Raw genomic sequence first — 16,028 nt, 5'->3', positions numbered from 1 at the left:
CACTGTCCTCTATTCCAAATTTACCCTCATTCTTGGGAACTTCTAATCACTTTTACTGATCGAAAAAATGTACATAAAAACAAATGTTAGACTTCCTGTTACCAGCCACACTGTCCCCGAATGACACACTTAGTTTTCTTATTTAGCTGTACCACTTTTTTGCCGCTGCTGGCTTTGGTGGCTTCCCAGCAAAGATCTTCCTGCTTGGTGTCGCATGGGGACTATCTGGAGGGACTCCCATGGCTTCAATGATGATTCTGACCGCATGTACTCTTCCCAGGAGAGCCAGTCTATCCACACTTAGTGACATCGCTGCATTTCTGCAAGTTCACAGACAGGAAGGCAGGAGTTAGAGGCCTGATTTGGAACAATCCAGTTGTACAGGAGGTAAGAGGACAAGCGTCGAGGACTTCTGTTCCCAGTGAAGTCGGAACAGCTCTGTGTTTGTCTTTGAGACAAGTCTCACTATGAAGACCAGGCTGGTCTGAAATCCCTGATCTTCCTTTGACTTCCATGCTGGGTCAGAAAACAGCTTTTGTGAAGTGAATCTGGTCCTCATGTAAAAGTGTATAAAAACATTCTTTAATCCATCCACGTGCAGGAATGAATGATACAGAATTTGACTTTTCTAGAAGGGAAGTGTACCTTACTCTAGTCTGTTCACTGTCCTAACCTCGTTATCATGCCCCTGTGTGTCCCTTTTCATGCTTCCATATAGGAGCCATCACAGTAAACACACAACCATTACTGCTTTCTCCATAACCTGTCTTCTCACGCGGTTTGTTTGTTTGACTTTTTTGACTTTTTGAAACAGGATTTCTCTATGTAGTGAGTGTCCTGGAACTCACCATGCATACAGCTGGTTGGCCTTGAACTCAGAGATCTGCTCTACCTACCTCTGCCTGCTGAGTTGTGTGTTACCTTTTTAAGGACTGAAATTCTTCAATGAGTTGCCATAACAAACCACTTGGGCAGTCTTGGCAAAATCAAGGCCCTTTTCCTTGATGAAAGGCCCCTGACCTTGCAGTCGGCATCAGCGTTCACAGAAGCTCACCTGCTTTTCTTGACAGCTGCCCTTTTCTTCAGCTTCTGCTCACGTGACCCTTCAACCTTAGATCTGTCAGAGGCTTTTGACTGGTTCATTGTTTTAGAAGGCTCCAGTCCATCATCTTCACTGAGGAAATCACTGGCGCCAACATCAGATTTCTAGGGGGAGATAAACAGAAAGCATGGACAGTTGTGTCTCCAAAAGCACGCAGAATTTCTTTTCATAAGCACCATTCTATTAGAGAGATACTGGCAGCAGGGCCATATTCCACAGTGCTCCTGGTTACACAAAAGTAATCTGCACTTCAAAATCCATTCAGAGTAAGCAAGGGGAGACAGAGTTCTCAGGGGAACCAGTGCACCGCCCGCCTACCTGCTGTGCTCTGCACTGCACAGGCAGCCAAGCACCCAGCGTGCTCCTGCCGGGCGCCTTATCTTGTCTTTACAATTGGGAAAGCCAGGTGGCTTGTTTGTGGCTGCCAGCTATCAGGGGTGCATACACATTTTTATCTCCATGAGTTTTGAAGTCTGTTTTTCTATGACAGTAGAACTGAGGCAGAACGGTTTTTACAGTGTCACCTACCTGGGTGCAAAGACTGTCTTTCCTCCTACTCTCCATGCTCTAAATTATTTATTCTGATTTTAATTGTGCTTAAGATTAATGATATTTCATAAATTGCCTTCATGAAAGAAATCAGTTAAAAAATTCCCTTTATTTTTGTTTTTGATTAAAGGCACCTACTGTAATTGACTAATTAGCCTTCTGAATCACAAATTGCAAAGCAAACAGAAGGGGACAGGATGACTACTTGGCTTCAAATTAAAAAAGGTACTCAGTCAGTGATAACACAGTGTGATTAGGAAAGCCCAGTCGCTCAACCCTGTCTTCTCTAGCTTCCACCTTTTAGCACTTTTTGGGGGCATACTCTGTTGATCCATGATCAGGACCATGGTCAAAGACCAAAGAAGAAAGCTTTTTGCTCGTAAGTTTTCCTTTAGTAGCATCTTTTACAACTGAGTACATATGCCTGGCATGGTGACATATGCTTTTAATTCCAGCAGTCAACAGGCAGAGGCAGGTGGATGGATCTCTACGAGTTCAAGGCTAGCCTGGTCTATATACTGAGTTCCGGCCCAGCCAAAGCTATACAATGGGACCCTGACTCAGACAAACAAAACAAAACAAACAATAAAAAGGGTTACAGATAAGATAATCAAAATCTAAGTAGGTTCATAGTTTAAAATTAATTAGGGGGGTTGGGGATTTAGCTCAGTGGTAGAGCGCTTGCCTAGCAAGCGCAAGGCCCTGGGTTCAGTCCCCAGCTCCGGGGGAAAAAAAAAAAAAAGAAAAAAAAAAAAGAAAATTAATTAGGGCAAATATAAATTGGGTTGTTAAGAAGCTTGGAATACCAGGAACCAAACCCACACTTGATAATGCTGAATTTCTAGCTGTGGCTATAGTCAGTATCAGAATGTCAAGCACTGCCTTTGGAGCAGAACAGGAACATGCTAAGTTCTTGGTCTTCCTATGCCTCATGACCAAGTTGCTATGGTCTAGGTAAACTATTAAGGCCTCCATGGAATGTTAAGACCTAGGTAATTGTACCTGGCTAGATCATCATCATACATTTCTGCTGTGACTAGGAAACTTTCTAGTAACGAGATTGATCACATATTCTGCTATGTTCTGTGCCCTTGGAAACCAATCATGATAGTAGAACTGCTTTGTATAGTTTCCCACAATAAGGTTGGATCCAAACCAAACGCCCACCAGCACTTCCTTCACCTGTGTATAAGCTTATGGTATTTGCTTGTATAAGCCGCCTCCGGGATGGACTCCAACCTAAGAGAGACACCTGCAACTATTTGGAATATGATTTCCATGTGAGTAGTGGTCCAGTAAAGTTTAGGTTCCCAAGACCTCCCTGGGAACTGACATCCTACTTGGCAGAGAGAGATGTACATGGGTACCTGATATGCTGGTTGGCAAGTGAAGACATGGATGTTAGCCAAGTCCCATCCTGGTAGACAAGTTAGGACATGGATATTAAACAAGGCAAGCCCCTGACACAGTTGACTATCCTAACCAGTGGGAGCAGGATAAGTGTACAAGAAAGACATGTTCCTAAAGGAAACCCACTACCCCTAACTCCTGACTGGTGGAATAACTTGGCACAGATGTCTGTGAATTTTGGGCTTAAAAATCCTGTAGAACCTTAACTTGGGGTCACAGCTCAGCTCTAGAGCCTGAACCATGTCCTTAATAGATCAGGTTTGGAGTGTGGCATTCAATAAATCCTTCCTATTTGACTGAGATTGGTGTCTGGGTGGTTTGTGTGGAGATTCCCAGACCCCCAAACAACTGGTTCAGTGTCTCCATAAGCAAATACTTTCTGAGGTTACTCTGCTCACATAGCACGGGTATCACTTAGTGCTCTTCAAACATTCACTTACTGATTGCCTTGCTGTATGGGCACTAAGAAGAACATTTCCACATTCACAGCAAAGGATCAGAGGAAGGAAAAGGCAGGAGGTAGAGAAGAGCTGGAATGTGTAAGAGTGGGATGAGGTGCTCCTGTGGAGATACCAGAGTCAATGCAGAAGTGGGGCATGAGGTCAGGCAGGTAAGTTGGGGCAGAGGTTTAAAGCCACGCTTAAAGTTTATGAGAGTGTGGGACAGCAACAACATACGTGACTTTGGTAATGTGTAGAGTAAGGATTCCAGTTCTGCCATTTAACGGCTTACAAGGCATTTATTTATTTATTTATTTATTTATTTATTTATTTATTTATTTATTTATTTATTGACAGGTTTTCTGTGTGTAGAAAGCTGGCCTCAAACTCAGAGATTCATCTGCCTCTGCCTCCCAAATGCTGGGATTGAAGTTGTGTGGCACCACTGTCCAGCAAATGGTTTTTATTCTTTAAAGCTGAGTCTGACTATGTAGCCTGAATTTGCTCTTTAACTAGGGCAGGCCCAGAACCCTGGATCCTGCCTCGGACTCCCAAGCACTTGGATTACAGGTGTATTCCACCACAGGCAAGCTTCCTTGTACAGAGTTTCTCTAAGATGTCTTTCATGGTAAATGAGACAGTGGAAGTACTATCTCATGGCTCTGGTAAAAGAATTAAATTGAAGTAAAAATGAATTAAAAACATTTGGTACAGTTCATAATTATGAGGACAACATGTAAAGGCCTTGGCACATAGAACGCTGGTTAAATGGATATCTCCATCTCACACGTAACAGTGATGGCCGCCGAGACAGGAAGGCCTGGGATCCAACAGCTGGCAACTTTCCAATGCAAACTCTTTTTTCTTGATACTAATTTCACCTTTTACTCTGTGTCTCTCTCCTCTCCCAAGAAACCAAAAGCTTTCTATCTGCTTCTGATAACTTGCCCTCTAATTCTGCTCCCATCTGGTTGTAACCCATCATTCCTCCTCACCCAATGTGGAAAGCTGCTCAGTCTGTCCACAGAGTGCTAGGCTGGCCTATCAACCAATTTCCCACGCACTTACTCCCTCTTGTTGAGGCTTATACTCAAGGTCTTGGCTGCATTAGGCCAGTGCAACATTCTCTATCTCCTGCAAACTGTCATTTAGTTAACTGGATTCCTTGCAGGGCATAAACCCAGTTTTACTTGGACTGGGAATATGGCCAAGTGCTAGAGCACTTGCCTGATACACACGAAGCCCTGAGTTCAATCACCAGCACTACACAGAGAAAAAGTAACTGCACAACATCCTTTCTTTCTGTACAAGTCTTTCTTCCTACACCCTTGTGCTGGTTAGATTTTTGGGACTGGCCTATAGTCAAGCCTATAGGGCATTTTACTGATTAGGGATTGAAGTGGCAGGGCCCAGACCATCCCTACAGGTGGTCCTAGGTTGTATAAAAGGTAGTCCGAGTAAGCCCCGAGAAACATGCCAGGAAGTAGTGATCCTCTACTCTCTTTGAGTTCCTGCCCTGACTTCCCTCGGGAAAGAAGCTGCAAGCTGAAATAAATCTTTTCTTTTCCAAGTTACTTTTGGTTATAATGTTACTACATCAACAGAAAGCAAACTAAGACAGCCATTTCTCTGCCTTTCAAAACTCAAGTCTGTTGAACCTTTTATGCCTGCTTATGCTCTGCCAGACAATATCTTATCATTTCCCCTTGCTGACACCCCACAACTTAACTACCAATCCAGAATGAACTGCCTTGTATTTCAGTCATTTTTTCCTCAACATACAAAAAAGGAAACACAGAAGTGTAGCGATCTGCATACAGTTGGAGTACATCCCAAAAAGCTTTTATAGTGAAAGCCTGGCCCTCAGTGACCAATAAGACGTCAGGCCTCATGGGAAGAGATGCTTAGTTCTGTTAGGACAAGACTTTAGAAGGGATGATGGTGGAACCTGGTCCTGCCATGATGGCTTCCTGTTTGGTGATGTGATCCCTCTCTCATATATGCCACCAGATGGTGCAGCCAATGTGGTCCTTACCAGAGTTTACACTGAGCTACACAAACCTCTTTTTCTAAAAGTTAGTCTACCTCGGGTATTCTGCTATGGTAACAAAACTGGGCTTAGATGAGGAACATGACAGTGACCTTCAGGACTATTTGTGGAAAGCAATTAGGCTTATTATGTACAATGTCTAGAAGATGCTTAACCAGCAACAGATCATGCGGCTTGAAAAAAAGAATGTTGGAATAAAGCAGAACTGCCCGAAAGAATCCCCTATCTTACAAACGAGCCAACTGAGGGTTTTGTCACCATGAGTAGAAATGCTTTGGACTCTTCAGTACAGATACAGAGTTGGTTCCAAGGCATGCCTGTACTAGCTGTTTCTTAGGAGTGCTCTGAGGAAGCCTGTGACATACTGGAACACGGGCTCTGGATGCAGGCGACTTGTATCTGATTCTGGCTCTGACACTTGCTATCCTTGGGACAGAAGACTTGTGTCCTCTAGGCCTGTCTCTACCATAAAATGATAATACTTTCTTCCTCAGCTGTAAGTATTATTAAATAAGTTATACATAAAGTGAATAGCTTCCTGCAAGTATTAGGACTGGCTACTAACTGCTGTAGAGCTTCAAATTCAATGACTTACAGGCACTGTGTAAAACAAGTTCTCCAGGAGACTCTGGTCATACTGAGGATCATTCAGGTCACTGCTGCAATACACATCACTCCCAGGAGCCGGGGAATCTGGAGGAGAGCCTAATCCATTCCAGCAATGACTCTGGGATAATTCAGCACTGGAGACAGGAAAAACAAAGCCAAAGGACTTAAAAGAAGGTTCAGCAGAACTACTTCCTCTCTCTGGCAAAGCTTCCTAACATTCTAAATGTGAAAGAGCGTATGCTACGGATGTACTCTAAACTGACTACTAGGTGACATTTTCCAACTCTATTTCCTCTCTTAGGATGACATTAACTAGAACTCAAATCCCACTACTGTGCTCTCATTTAGTAAACAGCTGTTGGCCATTATGTGCTATGGTTGTCATAGAGATGGCTAACCTAGGTCCAGCTGTGCTCCTATGGTGTCTGTGCTGACAGGCAGAAGAAAAAATGGCACCTATCATTTTGTAAATTCAATGTTTCTGTCAAAAAATGGCTAATTTACAAAGGCACCTTCTTCATTCAAGCAAACACATGTACTTTGGAATAATTATGACACAGTTAGTTTTATATTGAATGTAAAAATGAATAAAACATTATAAGAAGTTTATAAACTAAGGAGGTAAGTATATAAATAACTACTATAAACTCATATTTTAAGGAATAATTTTTTTATTTTTCTTTCTCATAGTAACTAATACTTAACATTATTGAACTTAATATTTAATGAACATTAATAATAAAGCAGTAATAGTAAATACTGTGTGCTCCTCCCTGAGTTAGTACTCATTATTCCTCAGCTTCCTTTTTATGCTACCATTGTTTTTCTTTAATTTCTAGAGAAATGTGCAGTCTTCACTTTCAAATGAGACAATGTTTGTATATTACTTCAAGACTTTTGATTCTTTAGAGGCACATGTGTTTGTGAGCAGGTACATGCATTTGCAGACAACTTGTAGGAGTGGGTTCTCTCCTACCACACAGGCTGCAGGGATAGAACTCAGGCTGTCAGGCTTGGTAAGAGCCTTTATCTGCAGAGCTGTCTTGCTAGCCTCTTGGAACTTTACAGCTGCTCTTTATTTTTTTAAGTAGTCTTGGTATTTTTCTGTATAATGGATTATTTTAAAAAAATTTATTTTATGTCTATAAATGTTTGTCTTTGTTTGTGTGTAGTGCATGTCTGTGGAGGTCAGAAGAGGAAATGGTATCTTCTGGAACCTGCTTTACAGTGGGTCATGACCTAACATGCAGGTGCTGGGAAGCAACCCAGGTTGCAACAGTAGCAGGTGCTTTTAACAGCTTAGGCATCTCTCCAGCCCATCTTTACTGAGGACTGAGGGTCTATGCTGTCCACCTTAGATGTGTGCTGCACACAAGTGTAGAGACTCTGATGTCCAGTGTGTGGCCCTCCATACTTTTGTTTCTCACTTTTGCAGTTATTTGTTTGAATAACTTGCCTGTTTATGATTTATTATAGTACTAAATTTTGCCTGTGTTTCTTAGCCACAAGACAAGCCCACGCTCAGCATGATTCCTTTATTTTTCCTAACAAATATTTCTTGAATTTCAATTATCTAGATATTGAATCTTTTGAAATGTTCCAAATTATAAACTTTACTTGATATTTTCTAATTTCATTCTTTGTTAAATTTTCTGGGATTATTTCTCCTTCCTTTTCTCTTCTAAATAACCTATTGAATCTTGGTTTTGTGTGCAGATGTTGGAGGTATTCCTCATGTCTTCAAATCTAAGCCCTGAATGCTGGCTAGAAGCTCAGAACGCAGGCTAGAAGTCAGGAGGACCTTGGTAACTGGTGGGAAGAGCTGGGTCATCTTGTTGAGTAAATTTCAGTCTGTGGTATCTCAATCTCTTTTGTCTTGACCAGAACAACTTCCTGCCTGGTGGTGGTGGTGGTGGTGGTGGTGGTGGTGGTGGTGGTAATGTGTGGTAACTGCTGTGTGCTTAGGCGTCAGGAAGGAGACGAGAAGGGGGCTTGAGGATAGAGGGATAACTCATTATCCCATGTATGAATTTTATCTCTGTTTCCTTCAGTGTGCTGCTCACCCCTACCTCAGCTGGGCTTGACACTATGAATCTAGGCCTCTATAGTTAATGTCTACCCTTTCTTCAGCGTGCAGGGAATGCAAATTCTCTTACCTCTGCGGGGAAGCAGCAGAGCTACAACAGTCAACATCACCAAGAGATTACTCTATGCATATTAGAATTAACCCAGTGAATCCAGACAACATGTATGGAGGTTGCTGTGGAGACTGCAGGAGAGCGCCACATCTTAAGGTCAGCATCAGTAGTCAGTTACCCTCTTCCTCTGCTTTCTAACCTCAGAACGTTTTACTGACACTTTCAGTGCTCTCGTCTCCTTTCCAGTGCTTTGATTTCCCACGTCTTCTAGTCTTTGACTGCCACAGCACTACAGTTTAACAGTAAGTGGACATGGAGTATGGCCGTTCTTACTGTCACTATGCTGTGTGCTCCCTGGCTGACCTTGTACACTCTCTAGTTTTCAGTTACTGTTGTGGAGTAACAAATACTCTCTTTCTATTCTCTTTCTTTTTTTTTTTTTAATTTATTTTTTTATTTACATGAGTACACTGTAGCTTTCAGACATACCAGAAGAAGGGCATTTGATCCCATTACAGATGGTTGCGAACCACTATGTGGTTGCTTGGAATTGAACTCAGGACCTCTGGAAGAGCAGTCAGTGCTCTTAGCCACATCTCTCCAGCCCTTCTATTCTCTTTCCTGAGCATCAGCTCTATTGTCCCGGTGTTTACTGAACACAGGCAACTTGGGCTTATAAACTTTCAGGCTCAAAAGTGAGCCATCTTTAATCTTGCCTTATAGCCAAGGGGACTTATGTTTGTCATTATGACACATAGGAGAACAATGCAGGGGGCGTGCTGTATTCTCTGCCTTTTATATAGAGAAACCCTGTCTAAAAAAACCCAAAACCAAACAAACACCCCCAAAACAAAACAAAACCCAAAGTGTGCATTTCCTCTCCCTTTCAGGGTTTCTCTGTGTAGCCCTGGCTGTCCTGAAACTCACTATGTAGACCAGGCTGGCCTTGAACTCAGAGATCTGCCTGCTTCTGCTTCCTAAGTGCTGGAATCAAAGGCCTGCACCATTACTTCTCGGCAATTGTGCATTCTTAAACACATGTTTCTCATATGTGTATAATGAATTGCTTTTAATCTGTTCAAGACAGTAATGTTTAAGCTATTTAAGAGACAATAAATGATGAGTCTGGCTTTAGTGCACATGTTAATATTCACAATAGCTACCAACAATCAAACTGCTAAGTGCTAACACTATACTAACTCCTTTATATTACCTCATTCCTTATCCTCACTGCAGTCTTGCAAAGTTTGCAAGTTCCTTTGGTGCTTCTGTAGCTAACTGCCTCAGGCCTCAACGCTAAGTAACAAACATCACATTTCAACTTGACTCTAATTAAATCCATGCTCTCTTTATCACACCACATAGCATGGATGAGAAGAAGGGGGAGACAAGACAATCCCAAAAATGGATTGGGGGCCATTTTGTAAGCAAAGCCCCCAAAATAGGCTATCCACTGGCTTTTTATTTAATGGGCAAACAGTCCTAGTTTAAGGACCCAGAAAGGAGCGAGGTCAGGAAGTATTGCTAACAATACTCAGTGACTTGGGAGAAGCTTTAGTGAAAGAAAGCAAGAAAGGACACTCACCTGCCCAACAGTAGCTGTATAGCTCTGGTGTCCACCAAGGGCAGGAGGTGGTCTTCACGGTGGCCTTTACATTGATTCGTAGGTGAGTTCCTAGTTCCAAGGTGTGAGAAAATACTGTCACGAATGGCTAACAGGTAAGAAAAATTTAAATCCCAACCAAGCTAAGAGTAGAAGACACTAGTCTGACTTAGAAAATTTAGCATTTTTAGACTTATCTGCCTTAAATGTATATGAAACTTTACACTTTGCAAATTCTTCCCAACATCAGAATCCTATTTCATTTATGAAGGAGGGGGAGGATCTTCATTTTATATACAGGCATTCTAGTTTAGAAGAGTGAAGAATTTACCCATTTACATATTTGGCAAATACTGAAGCTAGGTGTTGGATTCTGAGTACCTTTTACTATAGGCTTGGCACATTAAGAATTATTTGCTGAACATTCCCCAGATCATCCCATTCAGAACAACGAAACGGGAGGTGAGTCAACAGCTCAGGAAGTGAGCTGCAGGGGCTTGTGTGAGTCCCTAACTTACAGCACCGGTGATCTGGAAACATCATCTGCCACAGGAGGAGGAACTTTGTCCAGCAGCATACTAGTATCTGGGCTGGTGTTCATTGCAGAAATCAACATGGCATTCCGCAGCCTACTGCCTTGTTCTAGCAGAGCTGAAGGCAGCAAACACAGAAAACACAAGTATCTGAAGTCCAGCAGGAAGGGTGTGATATCCAGTACTTGTCCTCCTAGCGGTGACTCTGTTCTCCCATGAGCCTGGCAATTCCTTGAGGATGTTCGTTTAACAACACTGTTTGCTTGGTTTCTGCCCTGTGTTAAGAGATGCTACCTCAAGGAGTAAACACTGATCTCACTGTGGGAGTGGCCATGCTTCCAACAGCTGTCTGTACACAATGGGGTTAATGGTGCCTAGGATTCATTTTATAACCAGATACCTGGTTCTCTTGTATAAGAGTTTTAATATTTGTAACCAGGAAAAACACTGACAACTATGCTAGTCAAACTTGTGGAAAGCAGTCACACTTATAACAATCTAGTCTAAATTTGTATTTCATTAATGAGAATGCCAAAATGAAGCCCAAGCACGACTCAGGTCTAAGTTCCCACAGCAGGGTGACGGAAGAACAGATGGACACACGGCCTCAGCGTGTTGACAAGCAGAAGTCACCCCAGCCTGAGGTAGTAGCAGCAGCAGCACTAGCAATGGGCACGTGTAAGCACTTACCACGTGCCAGGATCCCCTCACTACATTACATGTCATTCACTAGACCCTTGCAACATCCCCAAGAAGACAGACAGCCTGCCCGGGCCACACATACGACGTCTACACTGCAAGCGCCCTCTTGTCTATGGCTTCACGTTCTGAAATTTTAGTCAAAAACATTAAATGGAAACTATATATTCCAAGTTTAATTTGTGTGTTATTCTGAGTAGAGTGATGAAATTTTAATCCATTCCTGTCTGTACTGGACCGGAATCATCCCTTTATCTAAGGTTGGCCATACTGCATATTCTATCTGCTTCTGAGTCTGGCAATGCTATTTCACTTCTCAGATTTACCACTGTGACAATTCAAGAAGGGTGCTTGCTATGCTACCTGTCAATCTGAGTTGGATCTCAAAACCTACATGGTTGGAGGACAGAACCAACTCTTATAAGTTGTTTTCTGACCTTCACACATGTGCCATAACATACACATGTCTGCACTCACAAGTACAAATACATGTAAAAGGAAATTTAAGTGGGGCTAATCATCTCTACCACATGTAACCACACTTATTGACAAAACTGAATCTAAAACACTAGGCAAGGAGTGAGTATGTACTTAGTGGTGTTTAGTGAATGGGAGCTGCTGTTGCCTTCAGGTTAAATTACTCTTGGTGGCTCTTGTGCCATAACTTCCTTAGAAGGAACTCCAATCCCCTTTTCTCTGTGATGCTTATGGGGCCTCGCATATGCAGGAAACACATCCTATCACTGAGTTATGCTTCTAGTCCTCTTCAGATAATTTGCTTCTGTCTGTCTGTCTGTCTGTCTGTCTGTCTGTCTGTCTCTCTCTCTCTCTCTCTCTCTTTCTCTCACTCTCCAGGACAGAATTTCTCCTTGTAGCCCTGGCTGTCCTGGACTTGCTTTGTAGAGTAGGATGGCTTAGAACTCATGGAGATCTGACTGCCTCTGCATCCCAAGTGCTGGGATGCTGAGTGCAATACCATGCCCAAATTTGCTACTTTCTTAAGAGGCCTTACTTTGCCAATTTCTGCAAAACTAGCATCCACTTCTCTCATCTTCCTTGCTTAATTTACCTCCACTGCTCTTACCACCGTCTAACATACATATTTATCTAGTTTGTATTTTTATTTTTGGTTGTGAGCCTAGCCTTTAACGGCTGAGCCATCTCTCCAGCCCTAGTTTGTATTTTTAAAGAAAAACTTAAACTGCTAAATCCTTGACAGACAGAAGAGCACCAGACATTTTGCAGTTGCTATGTAAATGCCTACTTAATGAACAAACAAATGCCTTCTTCAAAGTCTGGTATACAATCCACACAACAGAGTCCAGGTACAAGATGACCAGGTGCTAAGCATAGTGGATAATTTTTTCCCTTCTAAATGGACTCTTTAAATTAAAAAACTAAAATTAATGGCTTATAATCTTAATCCACGCATATAATGCACTTATTATTTTGTGTGTGTGGTGTATGTGAGTGAGTGCAGACCCACATGTGCCACGGTGTGCATGAAGTTGTAGTTAGCTCTCTCCTTCCACCTTAATGTGGGTTCCAGGAACTGAACTTGGGTCTGCCAGCTTTCATGGGAAGTGCTTTACCCACTGAGCTCTAGCCCTAGAGTCTATTTTTAAAAACAGATTCCTAAGACACTTCAAATGAAAGATATGAACAACATAACTTAGTGGTAGAGTGTATATATGCAGAAGACCCTGGGCCAGATTCCCATCACTGCAAAAATATAAGACCACATGTTCCTGATCATATAAAATATGTACCTAAGTCATTATTTATAAGGCATTTTAATAAATGGTACAAATATCTCCTTTGGATTTTATTAGTGGAGTGGACACACATTCCTGCCGTGTCCTTGCTGTCACAGAAATAACAAGGTTATCTGCATGGCATCCCCTGAGCTGAGGTGACATGTGCTGCTCCCATGTGCTTAGACTGTGGCTGGAATGGGACTTCCGCAGGCTTGCTCATGTGCTTGAATTCTTGGTTCCCAGCTGGTGGCACTCTTTTGGAAGTTTGTGGAACCTGGAAATAGAACCTTGCTGGACAAAGTGGACCACTAGGGCAGCCTTGACTCTTCTAGCCTTGGCCCCACTTCCTGTCCTCTCTCTAGGTCCTGATGGAGGACCCAGTGTGGTTGGCTGGCTCATCCCTTCCCTGCCATGATTGACAATAATTCTTTCTCAGACCATAATCCAAAATCAACCTTCTTGTCACTTGATCACAGCACTGAGAAAGGTAGCTTATACATGAGTAAACCGTTTCCCTCCTACTTCTGTTGTAGTCTGCAGTATGACAAAAACTTCAACAGAATTTTACTCCAGTTTTAAGCAATCAGATCACCTGCAGCACTGAATGTCCTCATGAAGAGTAACAGTTTTTAGAATGTGAAATGAATTTGGTACCACCCTAGCTGCCTTAAATCATCTGGGGACAGATAAAGACTAACATTGGAAGAAGAACTTTACCCTCATATCCAAACTTGCAAAGTAAGGCTCTATTTACACATTCTCAGGTGCACATAGGAATAACATGTCTCTGGAGGACTTCACAGGAACTAAGCATAAAAGACAAATATCCTATCTTCTCATTTATTTGTGGAAACTTGAAAGCTGATCTCTAAGCAGACAATACAAGAGAGGTTAGCACACACAGGAGGGTAGGGAGAGTACAAGTGCATAAGGAGTAACATCTAGCATTCATAGCATAACTGCAGTTGACAAACAAATGTGGCAAAATAGTTGGTAAAGAACATTCTGTTTTTCAGATTATACCAGTGTGTGCACCCCTGAGCATGTGTGCCTGCAGTGGGTAGGAGGAGCATGCCACCTGAATGTGTGTGGAGGTCAGAGGACAACTTGAAAGAGTCAAGTCTTTCACCATGTGGGTCATGGGGGTCAAACTCAGTCAGCAAGGCTTGGCGGAAGAAGCTGAGCCATCTTACTAGCTCCACAGAAGACATCTGAAACATTCCCAACACGGATGATGAATGTCTGAGATGATTCATGTCAGGCGATATGATCACTACTTATTGTATGCACATCCTAAAACATCATACTGTAGCCCACAAACACGCACCTCTGCCACTCACTAATTTAAAGTAGAAACATCTAAGCGGTCATCACTAATCAGTTTACTAGAGTTGCCTTTGCATGAGCCCTGGTTGGCACCGAGTCTCACACTTTTACTTGGCTGTTTAGTTCACAGGGAAGTCTTGCTTCCCTTCGTGGCCTGTCTTACAAGCAGAGCAAACCCAATAAATGCAGCATGGTCTTAGGTAAGATAGACAAGTACCTGAAAGAAGGTCCTTTGTAGGGGGGTTGTTTGAAGACAGGATGCATGAGTCACTGTGACTCTTGGCGACTGTATTAATTTGTGGCTGAAACTCAGACCTGTTCAGGAGGGACAGCTGCTTCTGTGGGGCTTTGCCTCTCAGGGTTACAGTCTCTACATTCGTCCCTTGATTAAGTTGATGCCGTGGTCCACACGAAGAGCTCTTTACTGCATCGGAGTTCTCTGCAAAGTACAAGTGGTCCTTTCCCCTGTTAGAAAGAAACAATGCCGGCAGCTTATACCCGGGTCTGGGGAATGCTCCACCTTGTCAGTCTGGGGATCTGTGAGAGCACTGAAGCTGAGGCCTTGGAACAGGCGGCTTCTCTTGCAATGTGACTTTGTATCTGCTTTTAATCTCCTTATAAAAGAAATCTTGACCATAGTTGTGGTTGTTTCTTAAGTGATACAAAATAGACACCAGCACATGGGGGAAGGGAGTAAGTATGTGTGTGTACACAGAATCTGATACAATGCAAATGCTTCACAAGTAATTACTTAAGATAAAATCCGTTTCTCATACTTCATTTGGTTTCACAAAATAATTCCCTTTCCCTCTTTCCCCTCACAGACAGCATCATTGGCAAACTTTTTAGTCACTTGTGTACACTGGTTTCTCTATTAGACTGTGAGCAGTCCTTAAAAACTGTGCTTTTGTGACTGCTGTAATTGGGACATGCTAAGTATTCACTCTACCTGAGTCCCAGGAGTTGTGTCTTGTTACTCTGTGCCAGTCCATGGTATCCAACCAGGTTGGCAGTGGGAACTTAAGAGCTATCTGCTGAGAGAGTGACTGTGTTTCTGTCCTCAGTTTTTCAGTCTACCACAAATGAGAAAGAATGAGAACAGTGAGAGTGGCAGACTCAGAGACTCAGAGGTGTGATCATTACCTTGGTGTGGTTGACCTACTGCTGTTGCCTGCTAATTCTTTCCCATCAGTTTTGATGGCAGGTACCCTATAAGACCCTGATGGAATCCTTGACTGGTTGTTGCTGGATTCAGCATTCTCTCTGAGTTCTCGCTCAGATAAAAGCACATTTTCTGTCACTTCAGTGGCAGGAAGAGGTTTGTAGCTGTCGTAAGTTTCTGACAGAGGCTCCAGGGCAAGTGAGACCTGAAAGAATGAAACAAAACAAATTTTCTTTAGCCTCCAGCAACTAATTGTAAGATTTCCCTCCCTGACAGAGTTCCTCAAAAGACTAGGTCTTGCTTTCTACTTACCTCAAAATCCTTTCTCACTGGGCTCCCGGGGGGCTTCTCTATTACTCTGACTGACAGACCAATTGCCTCTGAGCACTCTCCATTCACTGTTTTGTGCCACTGCCTTCCTTCTGTGTCTATCTACCCACCAATAGAACCACTATTTACTGAGTGCTTTCCTATAGGACAGGAAAGTGCTGTGTTTCTCATTCAGACACACTTCAATGATGACATTACTCTACCAGGAATTTATATTATCTTATCTATAAGAATAAGGAAAAAAAGCAGAGGCCATAGTGGGGGTACACACCTAGTAATGCCCAGCATGTAAAGGGTAGAGGCAGGAGAATTATGATTTC

The 16,028-nt window shown here is 42.6% G+C and overlaps 1 protein-coding gene across 7 annotated transcripts in view; it reads right to left on the bottom strand.

The window, feature by feature from the left end:
• Positions 1 to 16,028, bottom strand: part of C2cd3 (C2 domain containing 3 centriole elongation regulator) — a 98,494-nt gene that overhangs the window by 65,738 nt on the left and 16,728 nt on the right. For all 7 annotated transcript variants that reach the window (XR_015685469.1, XR_015685471.1, XR_015685472.1 and 4 more), the window contains 7 exon segments: positions 15,360 to 15,583; positions 14,434 to 14,681; positions 10,420 to 10,552; positions 9,884 to 9,973; positions 6,147 to 6,294; positions 1,055 to 1,206; positions 153 to 320 (listed from right to left, as the gene is read on the bottom strand). Coding sequence is in view for 4 of the 7 variants with exons in the window: in XM_087656939.1 (XP_087513065.1) it covers positions 153 to 320; positions 1,055 to 1,206; positions 6,147 to 6,294; positions 9,884 to 9,973; positions 10,420 to 10,552; positions 14,434 to 14,681; positions 15,360 to 15,583 (1,163 nt within the window). In the remaining 3 variants the exon portion in view is untranslated.

The sequence above is a fragment of the Rattus norvegicus genome, chromosome 1 (assembly GCF_021556685.1).
Source record: "Rattus norvegicus strain SHRSP/BbbUtx chromosome 1, alternate assembly SHRSP_T2T, whole genome shotgun sequence".
Lineage (NCBI taxonomy): Eukaryota > Metazoa > Chordata > Mammalia > Rodentia > Muridae > Rattus > Rattus norvegicus.
The sequence above is the reverse complement of the archived record's forward strand: the minus strand, read 5'-3'. Positions and strand labels throughout refer to the sequence as shown.